Consider the following 19,445-nt stretch of genomic DNA (forward strand, 5'->3'; position numbering starts at 1 on the left):
ACAGTGTAGAATTGCACCCTGTTGTGTGGAGTAGCAAGTCATGGGAAGCAGGAAATGAGTATGCTGGATTCCAAAGCAGCCTGGGGGAACGAGTCGAACCACCACATCTCGTACGATTCTGCAGCTGCACTGTCCAGCGATAATTTCGCGAAGTATTCCAACAGACGACTGTACCTGCCATAGAAGATTTTACTGAAGTTGGCTATCATTGAAGAAGCCGCTCTAGAAGAGTCTCGGGCGAACGGGCACCATGATGATGCAACGAATCATAATTTCGATCGCAGAAATAAGAAAGGCTTCTGACGCGCCGTCCTCTGCTCATGAATGCCATGACAGTTGTTGGAACATCCACCCTATTCACCGGACTTGATACCAACGAGCTTCCATATATTCACATGTCTAAAGCAGATTTATAACTGGAAAATGTTTTTAGTTCAACGGATAGTATGGTCATTTTCCAGCATAAAGTCTACACTCTTTAAAAAAAATATGTATAGACATAAAGTGGATTGTGTGGAAAAAAAGTGCGTGTATAATACAAAAACTGCCAGTTTTTCACATTGCTCTTGAACAGCAAGAGACGATCGTCGGCTTTCACAGCTCCTCTAGAGTGGGCTGCAGAATGGAACTCAGTGGCAGCTAGCCTTGCAACAAGACGCAAAATGTAAACCAAAACCGTCAGCAATCGTCTTCTTAACAGTAGCTTCTGTAGATCTTGTTTTCGTATTTAGTAACGCAAGTGCCAATTTTATTAAAGACAAACAGGATACGTCTGAGTAATCGAGTTAGTTAACATGCTGAAAGCGCTAGTTATCATGGTTGCCCAGTGCTGGCAGTGGACTGAAGTGCAGTTGGAGGTGTCCCATTCGGAGAAGTAATTGTTTGATTAAAATATGACAGATTGGATTAAGAGAAAAGAACACCTTTTCAGCAAAGAGTTTTCGGAGTTACTCGCACAGTTGTTAGCAGGATTCCATGTAAGTAAGAGAGATTTAACACTGAAGTAAGCCGCTTGACTGATAAGCTGTCTGTCCAAGATATGACTTCCGTGAAGGTTGGTAAGTCCTAAAAATTACATTTCTGTTCTTCTGCTAAGCAAAAGTTACTGACCGGCTATCTCTGTGTCACAAGATAAACCTTAATCTTCTCTTTGTATCCGTCTGTTGGAAATCCAAGAAGATAAGGGTACCTTTCACATAAGGTATTTCGTCTTGGCGATGACCTCTAATATAGAAATATTTCTATTAATGAAAACAATCAAGCAGCTCTTTAAAAGTTTAATTGCTGATACTGTTTTTATCGAATGTCTGCTTATTTCTCTTATCCGTAATTATACAGACGCTATATCAGAAGTGATGTTGTACAAGAATAATCAGGAAATATAAAAGTTGCATTTAGAGAACCTGAAGAGAGCTATGTAACAGACAGCAGTGCCTCCCGGTGTGGACATATCTGGTAAGAGACCGGTAGATACGATATCCTGCGTCAGTGAGATGATATGAAACCAGTGTACAGCTGGAGTTTTGGCTACCACACAGAACGGAGATAACTAGCACACATACCTAACGGATAGTGAATCTGGCCTGCTCATTGATATGTCTGAAATATACTCATACCATGGACGTAAGGAAAAACAATTTTTTATGTGACACCAAGTATGAGTTACCTTTGTCAGGGATCAGGGGCTCTTTTCTACGAAGATCTAATTCATATATCAGTACAAACATATGTTGATTACGTTGGACTCTTTTAGCTGGTCCTAAATACAAAGCACGCTTTGTACCTGTGGAGCGCCGTGCCACGCCCATGGAGTGTCTAACGTTGACATTAACGAACAGTAATTCTAAAACGCCATCTCCTAGTATGACTTCAGAAAATCATAGTTCATGAGATGAGCAAGATCCTCAGCCTTCCTTCAGTTCTTAGTCAAACTCGCGTATATTGCAGCTGTCGTTGGTCTTTCGCCAGTCCCTCCATTTCGTTGCGCTCGATGCAGCAAAAAACTTGAATTTAAAATAAAATATGTCGAGGTTATTATGTATTTAACTATGCAATTGCATTGTTATTAGCATTGCCTAACATTCCAGAACGAGATTTTCACTCCGCAGCGGAGTGTGCGCTGATATGAAACTTCCTGGCAGATTAAAACTGTGTGCTGGACCGAGACTCGAACTCGGGACCTTTGCCTTTCGCGGGCAAGAGCTCTACCAACTGAGCTACCTAAGCTACCTGTGTAGGCAAAGGTCCCGAGTTCGAGTCTCGGTCCGGCACACAGTTTTAATCTGCCAGGAAGTTTCATATCAGCGCACACTCCGCTGCGGAGTGAAAATCTCGTTCTGGAATGTTAGGCAATGCTAATAACAATGCAATTGCATAGTTAAATACATAATAACCTCGACATATTTTATTTTAAATTCAAGTTTTTTGCTGCATCGAGCGCAACGAAATGGAGGGACTGGCGAAAGACCAACGACAGCTGCAATATACGCGAGTTTGACTAAGAACTGAAGGAAGGCTGAGGATCTTGCTCATCTCATGAACTATGATTTTCTGAAGTCATACTAGGAGATGGCGTTTTAGAATTACTGTTCGTTAATGTCAACGTTAGACACTCCATGGGCGTGGCACGGCGCTCCACAGGTGCAAAGCGTGCTTTGTATTTAGGACCAGCTAAAAGAGTCCAACGTAATCAACATATGTTTGTACTGATATATGAATTAGATCTTCGTAGAAAAGAGCCCCTGATCCCTGACAAAGGTAACTCATACTTGGTGTCACATAAAAAATTGTTTTTCCTTACGTCCATGGTATGAGTATATTTCAGACATATCAATGAGCAGGCCAGATTCACTATCCGTTAGGTATGTGTGCTAGTTATCTCCGTTCTGTGTGGTAGCCAAAACTCCAGCTGTACACTGGTTTCATATCATCTCACTGACGCAGGATATCGTATCTACCGGTCTCTTACCAGATATGTCCACACCGGGAGGCACTGCTGTCTGTTACATAGCTCTCTTCAGGTTCTCTAAATGCAACTTTTATATTTCCTGATTATTCTTGTACAACATCACTTCTGATATAGCGTCTGTATAATTACGGATAAGAGAAATAAGCAGACATTCGATAAAAACAGTATCAGCAATTAAACTTTTAAAGAGCTGCTTGATTGTTTTCATTAATAGAAATATTTCTACATTAGAGGTCATCGCCAAGACGAAATACCTTATGTGAAAGGTACCCTTATCTTCTTGGATTTCCAACAGACGGATACAAAGAGAAGATTAAGGTTTATCTTGTGACACAGAGATAGCCGGTCAGTAACTTTTGCTTAGCAGAAGAACAGAAATGTAATTTTTAGGACTTACCAACCTTCACGGAAGTCATATCTTGGACAGACAGCTTATCAGTCAAGTGAAGTTTCATTGCCTAACATTACAAAAATTTCCAAATTGCATCAGCACATGACTGCTGTAGTCTTCATGCCATCTTACTTTATTGATATCATTAGCAACATGTCTGCCGTTCAGAAACCAAGAGCGTGCATAATCAACAGGCTGAAACAACTGCAGTGGAGAACCAACCAGTTTACTGAACACCAGATTTCTGGCGGTAGAAAAATGGGATTTAGCTCTTGTAGGTGTGATGATGAGATTCATTTCATGTGATTAGGCCTAATAATGTTAGTACACGCTTTTATGAATATAAAATGCGATCCGTGTTAGCTTCGTTAAGTACTTGCATGTGAGTTTAGGTATCAAAATTACTGAAAGGTTGATTATTTTGTACGACTTTAAAAGCAGTGCGAGATATATTTGCCGTCAGCTCTTGTTCATTTTGAGATGCACAAGAGCAAGCATTTTCCAAAGTCTTCTCTTTAGCGCAAAGTAATATTTGGGCAATTGTTAGATGAGCGGCATTTTCTTTAAATTAATTTTTTTTCCGCAAAGAAATCTCCCCTTCTTTTCCTGAATGACCTAAAGATGACACCGGTACAGACTTTAAAAATAAGACACTGAATTTATTATACTTTGTGTTTATAGCACGAGGTCGCTACAATACCTTATGTTCATCCAGACATTTTCACAAGTACACTCGAATTGGCCATTGTTTTCAGTTTCAGCATGATCTCACACAAAAAGATACCTATATCAATGATTAATAATCTGTGTGCAATTTTCCTGCACCCAAAATTAATGACTGTATATGAGACATTCATGTCAGGCTAGGACTGTAGACAAACGCCAACAAAACTAAAATATTGTGCTCTGTCTTGTATCGTACAACATTGACACGAATAAACAAATATCAGTGTTCTCCCCTAATTCCCACACTCTGGTGTACAATTGCCCACATTGCTCTCACCCGTGACCTGCTCGGTAGGCTCTCTCACTTGCTGGACCAGACTGATTCAAGCGTCAAAACTACACACCCCACTTGTGGCCTCCAGTCCACCAGATATGAGAACTGGCGAGGTTCAATATCTGTACCCTTAAGGTATGTTTACTTGAGCAATACATATTGCATGCTGCCTGCAATATATTCCGACAATGTTGCCCAAAAATTTTATGGTCGTGCGAATTGCAGTCATATGTGCTACCACATTATCGGCCACTATTGCCGAGTAATGTTTCCAACAAAACATTTCTGGACCAGAAGTGTTTATGTGGGGCCACACTATAGCCACACAATGGACGAACAAAAGCTAGTGGAAGTGAGTGCGGCTCTCTTGCTATTACATTGTACAGTGACTCAAGTTAGAATGAAAAAGAGAAATCGGCCTTTATGGGTACGCTGTTTGTTAAGTAGGCTGGATGCTTAAGGTAAGGGTGTACATCGAAAGAAACTGTTATCTGCATAGCGGAGACCTTCGTGAGGCAGCTTCAACTAGCCGAGGGAATGTTCCCTTGTTCTCTAATGGGCCAGCACACAATGGTAGCCGGTTGACGGTGACGAATGGTGTTGACCCGCACCTGTGGGCAAGCCAGAATATATGAGACATCATGTTTGCCTGCTTTCTGCTTTTGGCGCTGCCAGTTAGCCACGTGGTGTGCTGACAGAATTGAGATGCATGCACCCTGCAATCATTCTCAAATGATTTTACAGAAAGTATTTGGTTCAGAAAATTATGTTACTTATAACTTTATATGAGGGACGTTCTGAAAATGAGTTCCATCATTATTGTTCACACAGAAACATTATTGCCAAAAACAATTGCAAGTGTAACATGACATTATGCACTACTATTTTTCGACATAGTCGCCTCTAACATTGAGACATTTCTCGTAGTGTGCAATCAGTTTGAGGAAACCACTCTGGTAAAACTCGGTTCCCTGCAATACAAAGAATTGCCACGAAACCTGCTCCACCTCAGCTGCACAGCTCTCAAATTAATCTTGGCAGTGACGACAGGCATCTGACATCCATGCGTGATACTGGCACACTCATCTATGGCAGTCATCAGGCATCAAAAAATTCTGAACTCAGTACTCCAGGTTCCATTACAGATGTTTCCACATCCACATAATGGACACCTGCAGGTCAAATTGGCTGTACGGAGACAGTTGTGTATTGTATCCAGAAAGACATGTGCGTTATGTTGCATTCCGCTCAAGGTACCTTTGAGCAATAATTTGTAGCTAGCGTTCATCAGCTGATTTTGTTGGCTGCTTGTAACCACTTTGAGGTTGATCTTAAATATTTCATGTCTTTCAGTAGTGGCTGAATGTTCAAATGATATCGCTGTGGCAGTGCCAATAATGTAGTCAGAGTGTGATCCTGACAAACTTTCTTGTTAAAAATTGGCAGTGTTTGTGTGGCCTAAGCTTTAAATTACTCTTTCATTCATTCATTCATTGATCCATTTGATTCATTACATACTTAAACAGTACATTGAATATAGGACAAGTCAAAATTGCGAAAAAAGTAGAAAAACACACACACACACACACACACACACACACACACACACACACACACACACACACACACACACACACACACACACACACACACACACAGATACACAGATATATATAGAGAGAGAGAGCATGACAAAATTAATTACAGATAACAATCGTAAATTACAAGTGACAATTTGAATTTAACCATTATCACATAATCATTGTTTACAAGGCTGTTTTTTGTAATTTAAAAATTCTTTTATGGAGTAAAAACGTTTTTCCAATAGAAATGACTTAAGATTATGTTTAAAAAAATTTTTATGTTGCTGCAATTTTAAATCACTGGGTAGGCTGTTATATAGCTGAACTGTTATTTGAGATACCCTTTTTTGGTACAGTGCTGTTCTACACTGTGACATGTGGATATCATTTGTGTTTCTTGTGTTTTGACACTGTATATGCTTACTTTGTTGAAGATGTCCAGTTTGGTATACTCATTTGCGAACAGGATACACTCATATATGTAAAGGCTCGGCAGGCTCATTATTTTCATCTGGATGAAATGTGGTCTACATGTTTCCAGTTTTCTTAGGTTGCAGATAGCCCTGATTGCTCTTTTCTGCATCCTAAAGATCTTTATGCTGATGGCTGAATTTCCCCAGAAGACTAAGTAGTGCATGGAAGTATGCATAATACACCTGAATAACTGTTGATTTGCTTGCACTTTTACTTAACACACGCAGAGCATAACAAGCTTTTGAAAGTTTTTTCTCAAGTTCTTTCATATGACAGTCACATTTTAAATTATCTTGTACCCATAGGCCTAGAACCTTAGTGTCAGTAACCCAGTTCAGAAACATATTTTCAAGGTATGGTACTGTAACAAAGTTTTGCACATGTGGAGAAGAGTGGAAATTCATAAAGACAGTTTTTTCTTTATTTATTATTATTTTATTTTTTTGAAACTAGCTACTAATTTGGGACATTACATTATCTATTGCTACTTCCAATGAGATTTTGTCAGCAGCTGTTATTAATATGCTGGTGTCATCAGCAAATAAGATTAGCTTTCCCAATTTAATAAAGTCATTTATGTCATCAATATAAAGGCATGTTCACTGACTGAGCAGTGGACATGAGCTGCAGTGTCCTGTTCATGATTGGAAACGCAACACACTCCATAGATCTCCATTGAGAATGAAGGTTTACTTTTACCTCCATTACACAGGCAGCTATAGACATGGATTTCTGTAGTCAAAATAAATTTGACAAAGAAATTAACTATATGTGCACAAAAAATGCAAATCATAAGGCTGGCATAAAATTTTTTTGAGTAGTTCTTTTTATTAACTATAAATGAACCAGTATAATCTATTGTTTTATGGTGATGGAAATGAACAATATGTGTTTACTGTAACAAATGGGTTTCTTGACATTTATTTAAAAGTATTAATTGTACACTTTAAAAATCAATTTCACGTGTCTGTGATGACACTGAATGAAAACTGCAATTCTTGAGCCTTCAAGTAACAGCTGCTTAGTTTAAGTTGAAAATATACATATCAGTAGTGTCCCATCAAATATTCATGTAATAAAATAAAATAATAGAAATATCAGAATCATTGGTAAAATGACAATATTAGGAAAAGGATAGATTGGTACTTGCTATACAGTGGATGTTGAGTTGCAGACTGGCACATAATAATAATAATAATAATAATAATAATAATAATAATAATAATAGCTTATTCAACATTGAATGGTACACTGCACATGTACAAAGAAACTGTAATGATTAAAGGTATTTGATCAATACACAAGACACATTCTTCTGAATACATCATTAATTTACAACAAAATTACAATAAGATGTTTACTGATTTCTATTCACAAAATTTCACAAAGCATTTGTTGTTCTTCATATAAGTATGGTACTCTTCTAATGTGTAGAAAGGGTGTTTTACTAAAAATTTCTTAAGCTGATGTTTCAGTTTAATTGTAGGAAGAGCCATGACCACACTAGGCAGTGCATTAGCTAATTTTATACCTGCATATTGAGGCCCCTTTTTGTAAAGTGCTGTTCTGTGGCTGCCAATGTAAAATCTTTCTTTATTTCTAGTATTGTATTGGTGGAAATCTGAATAAGTGTTTGGGTGCAGTCTTTTCACAAGCAATATGACTTTTAGAATGTATGTGTTTATAACAGTTAACATCTCTGTTTTTGGAAACAAGTTGCAACAAGATTCCCTATATTTTGCTCCACAGATTATTCTCACACCCATTTTTTGGAGAATGAGTAACTTATCTAGATTAGCTTTGGTTGTTGCCCCCAAATTTCAATACCGTAGTTCAAGTAAGAGGAGAAAAGAGCATCGTATGCAGTCTTTAGGACTACAGTGTCTCTACAGAAATTGCTAATAGTACTGATTGCAAATATATTTTTTGACAACTTAGTTGCTAGGGAGTCAATATGTGTGTCCCATTTCAGGTTGCATTGGACTGTTATGCCAAGGAATTTTACACTTGACTCTTTCTTTACCAATTCGTTGCCAATGTATAATTTAATTTCATTATTCAAACTACTTTTCTTAAACTCCATAAAACATGTTTTATTGGTGCTTACATTTAAGTGGCTTTCATTAAAAAGCTGAACAATTTCTTTTGTCACATTATTACACTCGGCCTCTAGTTCATTACATGATTCCTTTCTACACACAATGGACGTGTCATCGGCATACAGAACAATTTTGGGATTTATAGTACAATATTTAATATCATTTACATAGATCAAGAACAGAAGGGGGCCCAACACCGAGTCCTGGGGCACACCATATTTTATGCAAGTGACCTCTGGTTCGTAGATACTACTTTCCGTTTTAAGTAGAACCAACTGTTTTCTATTGCTCATATAACACTTTATTAGGTCATAAGCAGCACCCCTAATGCCCATGTTCCATAGCTTGTATAACAGGATGTCAACATTCACACAATCGAACGCTTTTTCCAGGTCTAGGTATACACCTGCCACATGTTCCTTGCTTTCGATACCCACTAACACCTCTTCAATTAGTTGAGCAGCTGCAGTGCTAGTTGATTTACCCTTTAGGAATCCATTTTGATTTTCAAACATCAGGTTGTGTTTGTTAAGAAAGGTTATAATCCTGTTGTACACAACTTTCTCAACTATTTTGGAAAAGACAGGAAGGATTGAGACTGGTCTGTAGTTTTCTATTTTGTTGTTGTCACGTTTCTTAAAAATGGGTGTTACCTGTGCTATTTTTAGTCTCTCTGGAAAGGTGCCTGATTCTATTATATTGTTGACTGCTACAGACAGAGGTACAGAGACATTTTGGCTACAGGCTTTTAAAACATTAATATTTAGGCCATCATGCCCAGCTGAATTAGAGGGTTTTAAAGAGCTAATGACTGCTGAACTAGTAAGGTTTTGGCGAAAGAACCTTTTCTTGGATTAGTCAACATGCACACATTCATGCAAACACAACCCACCCACGTGGCTACTGTCTCTCACTGCCAAGACCAGAATAAGTGGATAACATACTACTATGTAATCTCTGTTACATCCATGATGTTAGACTGAAAGCTTCCAGGCAAGAATTTTGTCAAACAATAACAATAACCCAGTGTTTGTTAAGTTTGTGGGTATTATGGTTATAGTGACGGTCACCGCACCAAAAATCCCAACTTATTACGATAAGGCACTTTTATTACGGTTTGTATATTTACATGAGCACCAGAAAAACAATGCACAATTTCAAAACACGTGTATCACTCATCAAGACGCAGCCGGGACTGCCAAAGAAGCTCGAGTCCCCAAAGACCTCTTACTCTGCGCTTCGCCAGTGAAGTTACTGGCAGTCGACTGTCGCCACAGAGCCCCCCCCCCCCCCCCCCCCCCCCAGGAGTGCGGAGCACTGGGGGACGGACATGGGTGTCTTCCTGTGTAGTGGCGTTGTGGGATGCTCGCTGGTTGATAGCAGCGTGTGCTAAGTGTCCATACTGTCTGTGCAGGGTGGACTAGCGCTCGTATAGTCCACCATCCAGTGAGGGGGGCGTACTGGTCGACCTGCGCGCGTGAACTGGACGGGCACAGGAGATGTTGTTGCAGTACCGGCGGAGAGGGGGATGCGAATCTTGAGCATCCCGTCGGTGCTGAACGTTGCGGTTATGGCAGCCGTATCCACCCCATTTGGGATAGGGACTGTGCGCAGGATGGTGATGTGTGACGTGGGTGTGGACCCACGTGAAGTGTCCCCTATGCGGAGAATGAAGATGGATCCCTCGTGGAGCTGCAAGGAAAGCTCGTCACGTTGGCACTCGGAGGCGTTGATGGCGATGCAAATTTCGTCGACAGTGGATGTAGGATGCACTAGGGGGGGTGGGGGCGAAAAGTAACGTAGTTGAGGAGAAACATTGGAACACTCTGTGGAGGTATTGGGTACCAACACTTGGGACGGTGTAATGTCACACGCAACATGAGGTTGAGCCTGAGATTGTGGATTGTCACACGCAGTGCCTGTTTGGAACGAGGGTAGCATATCATCGTACACAACCGCTGAGTTGCCCTCGGGTGTAGGCTCGGTGCACATACGATCGTGGTGGGACGCAGGGGGGTGGGTGATCTGTGTGGGATCGGGGTCGTCACCATCTGATGGAAGAACACTCGACTCGGGGGGGTGTGTTACAGCTTCTTCGATCGTCCAGGCTGGTTTCACACGTTGGAGGGAAACTGTCTGCCGGCGACCACTGATGAGAATGTCCATAGTATTGTCCCTGCGAGACACTACTCGATGTGGGCCAGAGTAGGGTGGTTGTAATGCCGGTTTGACCGTGTCATCCCGTAACATAACGAACTCACAAGAGTCCAGAGCCGCATGCCTGAACACGCGAGGGCGGGTATGTGGCCGTGGAGGAGGCGTACGGATCGCGGCTATGTGTGTCCGGACCCGTTCAACTAGCATGGGGAGGTCGGACAGGTCGGCGATTGCTTCGTCGTTGACGAACTCTGCGGGGAGGACTAGGGTCTCGCCATACAGGAGCTCTGCGAGTGAAGCCTGGAGGTCTGTCTTGTAAGCCGTGCGTATTCCTAGCATAACCCAGGGAAGGGCATCATACCACTCACCCCCGTGGCACATGAGTGCCGCTTTCAGTGTTCTGTGCCACCGCTCGACCAGTCCATTGCTCTGGGGATGGTAAGCCGTAGTGCGGAATCTATCCACCCCACAGAGAACGCAGAGTTTGTTAAACAGCAGGGATTCAAACTGTCTTCCCTGGTCGGTGGTGATGGATGTAGGACAGCCAAATCGAGCTATCCAGGAGGATACAAATGCACGTGCTACGGAATCTGCTGTGATGTCCTGCAGGGGGATTGCCTCCACCCAACGTGTAACGCGATCAATGCCGGACAGGATATACCTGAAACCGTCCGACACGGGTAATGGTCCTACGAGATCCACATGTACATGACGGAAGCGGCCTTTCGGGATGTCGAATTTACCGAGACTGGGTTGTGTGTGCCTGCCAACTTTGCTGCGCTGGCACTGTAAACAAGCACGAGCCCAAGTACGACAATCCCTCTTCACACCTGGCCACACGAAGCGTTCTGTAACCAGGCGCGTAGTAGCCTTAGCGCCGGGATGTGCCAGGTTATGTAAGGTACTGAACACTTGGCGACGCAGCGCAGAGGGGACAATAGGCCGAGCGGTGCCTGTGGATGTATCACACCACAGTGGCTTGGCCGAGCCCGGTAGGTTGCACGAAACGATCTGAAGGGAAGTATCTGGGTCCTGTCGGAGGTTGTGCAATTCGGTGTCACTGTCCTGTAAGTGGGCCAATTCATCGAAATTAATGGGGGATGAAATTGCAGTGATACGTGATAGGTAGTCAGCCACCACATTTTCTGACCCTCGAATGTAACGGATGTCTGTTGTGTATTGGCAAATTAAGTCCATTTGCCGGAACCTACGTGGAGGGAGGTCAGTAGCGGGGTTACGGATAGCCTCCGCGAGGGGGCGGTGGTCCGTGAAGATTGTTATATTCCTTCCTTCAATGTCTGTGCAGAAATATTTTACAGCTTCATAAACTGCAAGCAATTCTCTGTCGAATGCTGACCATTTATGTTGAGCTGTAGATAATTTTTTGGAAAAAAAACGGAGTGGTTGAGTCGTGTCATTGACATGCTGTTGTAGGACTGCACCGATTGCGAAATCGCTTGCATCCGCTGTAATCGAGATGCAGGCATCTGGCAAAGGATGGGCGAGAGTGACACCACGTGCTAAAGCTGATTTAAGGTCTTCAAAAGCTCTCACCATGCTGTCAGACCACGGTACTCGGCGACTGCCTGAGGTTTGTTTTCCGGCCAATGCATCAGTCAAAGGGGCTTGAATTGCTGCCGCCATCGGCAGGTTACGACGGTAGAAATTGACAGTTCCTAAAAACCGGCGTAATTCGCGAAACGACACTGGGAGGGGTAGCTCACGAATGCAGTCAACCCGCTCCTGTGGGGGGCATATACCATCCGAGGAGACTGTGTACCCCAGAAAAGTGACAGAGGTGCAGCGGAGTTGTGACTTATCATTATTGATCTCGACTCCGTTACGTGTCAGTAAGTCCTGTATCATGGCCAGGTGGAGTTCATGTTCCCTGTCAGAGGGGGAGAAAATTAGTATGTCATCGAGGTATGCGTAGCAGTATGTGCAGTTAAAAAGAAGTGAGTCTATAAAACGCTGCCAAGTTTGGGCCGCGTTTTTGAGACCATAAGGCATGTAACAAAATTCGTACAGACCAAAAGGTGTGATTACTGCTGTCTTTGGGATGTCACTCTGTTCCATTGGTATCTGTAAATATGCCTTGCGGCAGTCCAAGACACTGAAGATGCATGCTCCGCTAAGTACTTGCGCAAAGTCTTGTATGTGAGGTATCGGGTAATTGTCTAATACCGTCCACGCGTTGAGGCGACGATAGTCGCCGCACAGGCGCACAGTGCCGTCCTTTTTGGGAACTAAATGTATGGGGGAGGACCAGTTACTGTCCGATGGGTGAACAATGCCTGTCCTTAGAAGTTCCTCCACCGCGGCTTTAGCAAGGCGTAGTTTATGTGGTGGCAGCCGGCGCGCTTTATGGCGCACTGGAGGCCCATCTGTCGTGACAATTTTGTGTGTCGTGCCATTCGTAATAGCGTTCAGCTTGGCTGGCGAACTCATTTGGGGCCCGTCGTGAACGGGGATCGGTAGCACACGAGAGTCACTAACCTGATGTGCCAGGGAAGCAGTCTGCTTCGGTGTCAGCAAAGTTCCACGAGGTGCATCTCCGGTGTCAGGTGGTGGCGGCGTTGGCAGGCGTTGTCCGAGGCGTCGTGCCTCGATGAGGGCTTGCGTAGCCGATGATCTGGCACGGTTCCGTTCGACGTTGTGAGGACGGAGGTCGTCGACTGCAGGGCGTTCAGGCTGGAGATGGGCGGTGGAAATCGTGAGGCTGTCTGCCGATGAAGAGCACTTGATGGGAGCTGTTCCCAGGTCGTCGGGGAGCCGAGGGGGAGGGGGGGCCGAAGAGGCGTCTGAACATGCAATGTGCGTGGACGAGGCGTGGTGCAATAATGCGGCTGACTGAAGATCTGGAGACAGTCCGAAGTGGAAAAGGAAGTCGATGCCTAATACTGGATCTTCGACATCAGCCACGTAGAAGGACCAAGTGAACTGTTTACCAGGTATGAGTTCAATAGGTAACTTGGCCAAACCCTGGACACGAAGTGTCGACTTATTTGCTGCTTGAAGGGACAGTTTGGTTGATGTCGTGTCCTTTACAGAAAATGTGGGGGGTATGACACTAACGTCTGCTCCGGTATCGACGAGAAAATACCGGCGCGAACCTACATCGAAGGCGTACAGACGTCCTCGTGGGGTGGGGAATCTGACAGAATGCAATCTCTGTGGGCGCCCCTGCCTGTATCCGCGGGCCGTGGCGCCTACTGCGGCCCGCGTGCGGCGTTTGGGAACGCGCAGGGCGGACGGCAGTTGCGAGCGGCGTCCCTGAAGGTGGTGTGGAAGCAGCATATGCGTGAATCGGCTATACTCGTCCCGCCCGCCGAAGCGTCACGCGGGGGGAAGGCGGGGCGGGCAGGTGCTAGCCCGGTTGGGGTGGGGAGCGGCTGTTGCCGACCCGCTGGCGGTTCCCGGTCTTGGCCGCTAGGTGGCTGCTGTTCCGTGTGCTGTCCGCGATACGCATGCGCCCGACCTCTACCGCCCGACGGTGGAAGTATACACACAGGGTTACCAACCTCGGCGGTGTTAGGCACTGTGCTGTGTCGAATAATGGCGTATGCCTGATCCGCCAGCCGTAGTTTATCCTCGAGTGACGCTGTGGTATGTGGAAGCAAATGTAACTGTAGTTCTTGTGGCAGCTTCACCAACCACAATGCCCAGAGCGCTAAGTTCGGCAGGATCTCGGTACCGACCTGTGCACGCAAGCGTCGCCACAGCTGTGAGGGTGTTCTGTCGCCTAAAGTCTCGTCGTAAATTATGTTGTGAATAGTATCGGCCGGCGGACGAGAGAGGCGTTCGATAAGTAATGCGCGAGCAGAGGCATATTTGTTGCTCTTAGGAGGGTTCAGCAATAAGTCACTGATGAGATCAGGGTGGTCGTGCAGGTGGTTCACTAAACACACGAAACGGGTGCCGTCGTCCGCAATACCGTGTATGTCCAACATGTTGTCCACCAAGGTAAACCACGTCACTGGGTTGTCCAGTTGTAACGGCGGCAGCTTCGGAAAGCGGCCGGGGGCCAGTGTTTGCGGGGCTGCAGGAGGGGCACGAAACGCACGGGGATTCTGCACGGTGTTCACTGGTGCAAAATGTGCCTCAGTGGCAGGCGATGTGTTGCGTTGAACGTCCGTTAGCTGTGTTGGCGAGACGTGGTATCCGGTCCATGTAGGCACGGAATCTGTGCGGCCACACGACAAGCACGGTGCGGAAGGCGCGGGCGGGTCAACTGCCGGCGCAGCCGGAATCTCGAGCAGAGGCGCGAGATCGCGATTGAGCGCCGAGTGACGGGGCGGAACCACGGCAGGTGCGTCGCCCGAGATGTGCGCGGGGCGGCAGGACGGGTAGGCGTATAAATGGTCCGGCGCGGTTGGCGCGAGTGTCCCTTCGACCGGCGCGAATGGGGGCACGTTAAACGGCAGCCGTGCATGTGGACCCAGAAACTGGCCAGCTGCGTGGTCCATGCTGTGCGGTAGAAACTCGGGGTTTCCGGGGTCCTGTGCTGAAGGGGCATTCTGTTGAGCGTAGAATGCCGTAGAAGGTGTCTGCGATGATGTGTACAGCGCCCGGTGTGGTATGCCGGCAGAGGTTAGAGTCGTCCGGCCAGGCGAGGCAAACACGGGAGATACGAACATTCCCGGTGTATTAGTGGCACACGGGGTGAAGCGTTGCGCTTCACAGTCGAATGTCGATTCTGCGGTCGCGGCGTCGTGCACTGCCGTAAGAACTGGAGGCTGCGACATTGTCTATTGGCGCGAAACCGGTGATACACAGCGAGCGACTGCGACGTATTTTCGCGACTCGGGGTCACCAATGTGGGTATTATGGTTATAGTGACTGTCACCGCACCAAAAATCCCAACTTATTACGATAAGGCACTTTTATTACGGTTTGTATATTTACATGAGCACCAGAAAAACAATGCACAATTTCAAAACACGTGTATCACTCATCAAGACGCAGCCGGGACTGCCAAAGAAGCTCGAGTCCCCAAAGACCTCTTACTCTGCGCTTCGCCAGTGAAGTTACTGGCAGTCGACTGTCGCCACAAGTTCAAAAATCAAAATACGTGTATTAATTATGTCGCTTGGAGTGCATTCAAAGTTTTCATGGTCATAATTTTCTACTCAAACATTACTGTAAAGGTTGAATTGCCAGAGCTGAGAGTGTCAGTTAGTAAACTGGTTGTTTAATTGCACTTTTTCTATTTTGCAGGTGTCTGCAGACATGTCAGAAGAAGGAAAAATGACTGCTTTGGAGGTTGTACAGAAAGGGAATCAAAAATTTACATTTGATGTTTATAAGGTCAGTTACTAATTATGAAATTAATTTATTGTTTAATTCCTTCCATTACCTGCATGTGAGCAATTTGTCACAAATCCTGGTCAATTCAGCTGGACTGTTACCTGGTGATAGATATTTCTATCTATGGAATGATAAATACACACTAGAATATCACAGCATTAATGGTGATAGGACACTAAATAATGTAACTGTTAGACAAAGTCTTCATTGGAATAGTCAACACACACACACCCACACACCCACACACCCACCCACCCACCCACACACACACACACACACACACACACACACACACACACACATATATATATATATATATATATATATATATATATATATATATATATATATATATCAACCTCCTCTCATTGCACACAAACCCAGTCTCTCCCACCTACTCAATCTCCCACTTCCAGCTCCACTCCCTCCAAAACCTCAAAATTCCAATCAACACAATCTGGAACCACAACACCCCAATTCAGTAGTTAACCTTTCCTCCAAACCTCTCTCCCAATCCGAAACCTCTGTCCTATACAACGGCCTCACCTTCAGCCCCACTCCCAGATTCAACCAAACAGCCCTCGTCAAAGATTTACTGTCCTACACTCATACTCTCTGCTGGAAGTATCACTTTGCCACGAAGAAAAATGATCCTAATCCTACCCCTAATGATCCAACTCCCCAAGACACTATCCAAATTGAACCCTGCCTGGGACAGTTCCGTCCTCCGTCACAGTGGGACCCACCTCCTCTTCCTCAAAATCACCCTCTCCAAACCTTCCAGGAATTTCTGACTTCCAGCCTTGCTTCTCAATCCTTCATAAAAAACCTTAATCCTACTCCCAACATCACCACTGCTGAAACCCAAGCTATCCGTGATCTGAAGGCTGACAGATCCATCGTCATTCTTCCGGCGGACAAGGGTTCGACGACCGTGGTACTTGATCGTCGGGAGTATGTGGCTGAGGGACTGCGTCAGCTTTCAGACAACACCACATACAAAGTTTGCCAAGGTAATCCCATTCCTGATGTCCAGGCGGAGCTTCAAGGAATCCTCAGAACCTTAGGTCCCCTACAAAACCTTTCACCTGACTCCATCAACCTCCTGACCCCACCAACATCCCGCACCCCTACCTTCTACCTTCTTCCTAAAATTCACAAACCCAATCATCCTGGCCGCCCCATTGTAGCTGGTTACCAAGCCCCCACAGAACGTATCTCTGCATACGTAGATCAACACCTTCAACCCTTTACATGCAGTCTCCCATCCTTCATCAAAGACACCAACCACTTTCTCGAACGCCTGGAATCCTTACCCAATCTGTTACCCCTGGAAACCATACTTGTAACCATTGATGCCACTTCCTTATACACAAATATTCCGCACGTCCAGGGCCTCACTGCGATGGAGCACTTCCTTTCACGCCGATCACCTGCCACCCTACCTAAAACCTCTTTCCTCATTACCTTAGCCAGCTTCATCCTGACCCAGAACTTCTTCACATTTGAAGGCCAGACATACCAACAATTAAAGGGAACAGCCATGGGTACCAGGATGGCCCCCTCGTACGCCAACCTATTCATGGGTCGCTTAGAGGAAGCCTTCTTGGTTACCCAGGCCTGCCAACCCAAAGTTTGGTACAGATTTATTGATGACATCTTCATGATCTGGACTCACAGTGAAGAAGAACTCCAGAATTTCCTCTCCAACCTCAACTCCTTTGGTTCCATCAGATTCACCTGGTCCTACTCCAAATCCCACGTCACTTTCCTTGACGTTTATCTTTAAATGTGTCTGCTTGTGTCTGTATATGTGTGGATGGATATGTGTGTGTGTGCGAGTGTATACCCGTCCTTTTTTCCCCCTAAGGTAAGTCTTTCCGCTCCCGGGATTGGAATGACTCCTTACCCTCTCCCTTAAAACCCACATCCTTTCGTCTTTCCCTCTCCTTCCCTCTTTCCTGATGAGGCAACAGTTTGTTGCGAAAGCTTGAATTTTGTGTGTATGTTTGTGTTTGTTTGTGTGTCTGTCGACCTGCCAGGACTTTCATTTGGTAAGTCACCTCATCCTTGTTTTTTTTTATATATATATATCTAGCGAGAGAGAGAGAGAGAGAGAGAGAGAGAATAAGTGGGTAACATACTCTTAAGTAATTTGTTGTATCCATGACGTTAGACTGAAATCTTCCAGGCAAGAATTTTGTCAGACAATGATTCCATTACATTTGCTCATTAATGTTTTGTGTAGTTACTAATAAACAATATATACCAATAACAAAATTGACATAATCAGAACAGACATTAATATCCATAGAAGCTTTGCTTCTTTATTCTGTATTATGTAGCCAGAAGTTTTACAGGTTACTCACAGACAAAAAAAAAAAAAAAGTTGCGAATCTAACAAAGAGAAAAATATTAAACTATTTCTCATTAGTGTCACATTCTACAAATTATGTTATAGTGTTTATTCAAGGATTTAAAACCCCTGTTCTATACTAAATAAAACCAATTTTAGTATAGACAGTGCATCCCGATTTGTAGCAAACCACTGCTTACTCCAACTACTATCCACGCAGGATGTAAGTCGGGTCTCTGCAGAAAGTGTAGTTCATGCCAACATTCAAATGGTGTTCCTGCAACTACCTGATGCAGCTGCCAGGGGCAGCCTAGTCAGTTAACATCATCACTTGGTCCACTGTGCATATGCAGCACAACTCCAGCAACACCTGACGGTAATAGTATCTTTATCAGGGCAACATTGGCCTCTGGGCTCTAGTTATTACATGTGTTTGCGGCATGTAAACTAATTTCATTGTTTCTTGTTGTCACTACTTGACGAAATAAACTGTATCTTTTTTTCATAGCTGTGTATTTCATTGTGTTCCTAGTTAGGACACAAGTTGCGACATCGAGGATCGAATTTTCATGTGTTTCAAATTCTGTGGTTTTTCTGTCCTTTGGTTTTTCCATGGAGTCTTTACTCCAGTCACTTCTGCAACAAAAGCAAACACATATAGCCTTTCATGCCATTCTGGATGGCTGATACAAGATCTGTGAGGCCATTTTCTTATCATGGATACCCCCTCATACGCATCACTTAAGGTGCCAGTTATTTCCTCTGCAAGAACCTGTGTTGCTTTCTTTTGACAATATGTGTAGTTTGCAGCCCTCCTGTTGCCACAAACATATGCTTGTGGTCACTGTGCATGTTGAATTTTACCAATGTCACAAAGAAGAGGTTTCGAATATCGCACTGTTGTTCGAGGTATTCCATGCTTCAAGCCACCAATTTGAGGCCTGGAGTAATGTTGCTGATGTTGACAGTATGTAACCTCAGCACATGGAGACCAGTGCACTGGAGGAAGAGTTGGCAGCTGCAGTACAAATGAGCCAACTGGGCCTATGTGAACAAACACGTCTTCAGCAGCAAGAATAGTGAATGTCACTTCCTTCATACCACTCTTGT

At 44.4% G+C, this 19,445-nt stretch overlaps 1 protein-coding gene across 8 annotated transcripts in view; it reads left to right on the forward strand.

The window, feature by feature from the left end:
• Window positions 1-19,445, forward strand: part of LOC126235804 (leukocyte elastase inhibitor-like) — a 188,533-nt gene that overhangs the window by 19,648 nt on the left and 149,440 nt on the right. For all 8 annotated transcript variants that reach the window (XM_049944625.1, XM_049944631.1, XM_049944630.1 and 5 more), the window contains exon 2: window positions 15,890-15,979. In XM_049944625.1, coding sequence (XP_049800582.1) covers window positions 15,890-15,979 — 90 coding nt within the window. The remainder of the gene's footprint in view (window positions 1-15,889; window positions 15,980-19,445) is intronic.

This window comes from Schistocerca nitens, chromosome 2 (assembly GCF_023898315.1).
Source record: "Schistocerca nitens isolate TAMUIC-IGC-003100 chromosome 2, iqSchNite1.1, whole genome shotgun sequence".
Lineage (NCBI taxonomy): Eukaryota > Metazoa > Arthropoda > Insecta > Orthoptera > Acrididae > Schistocerca > Schistocerca nitens.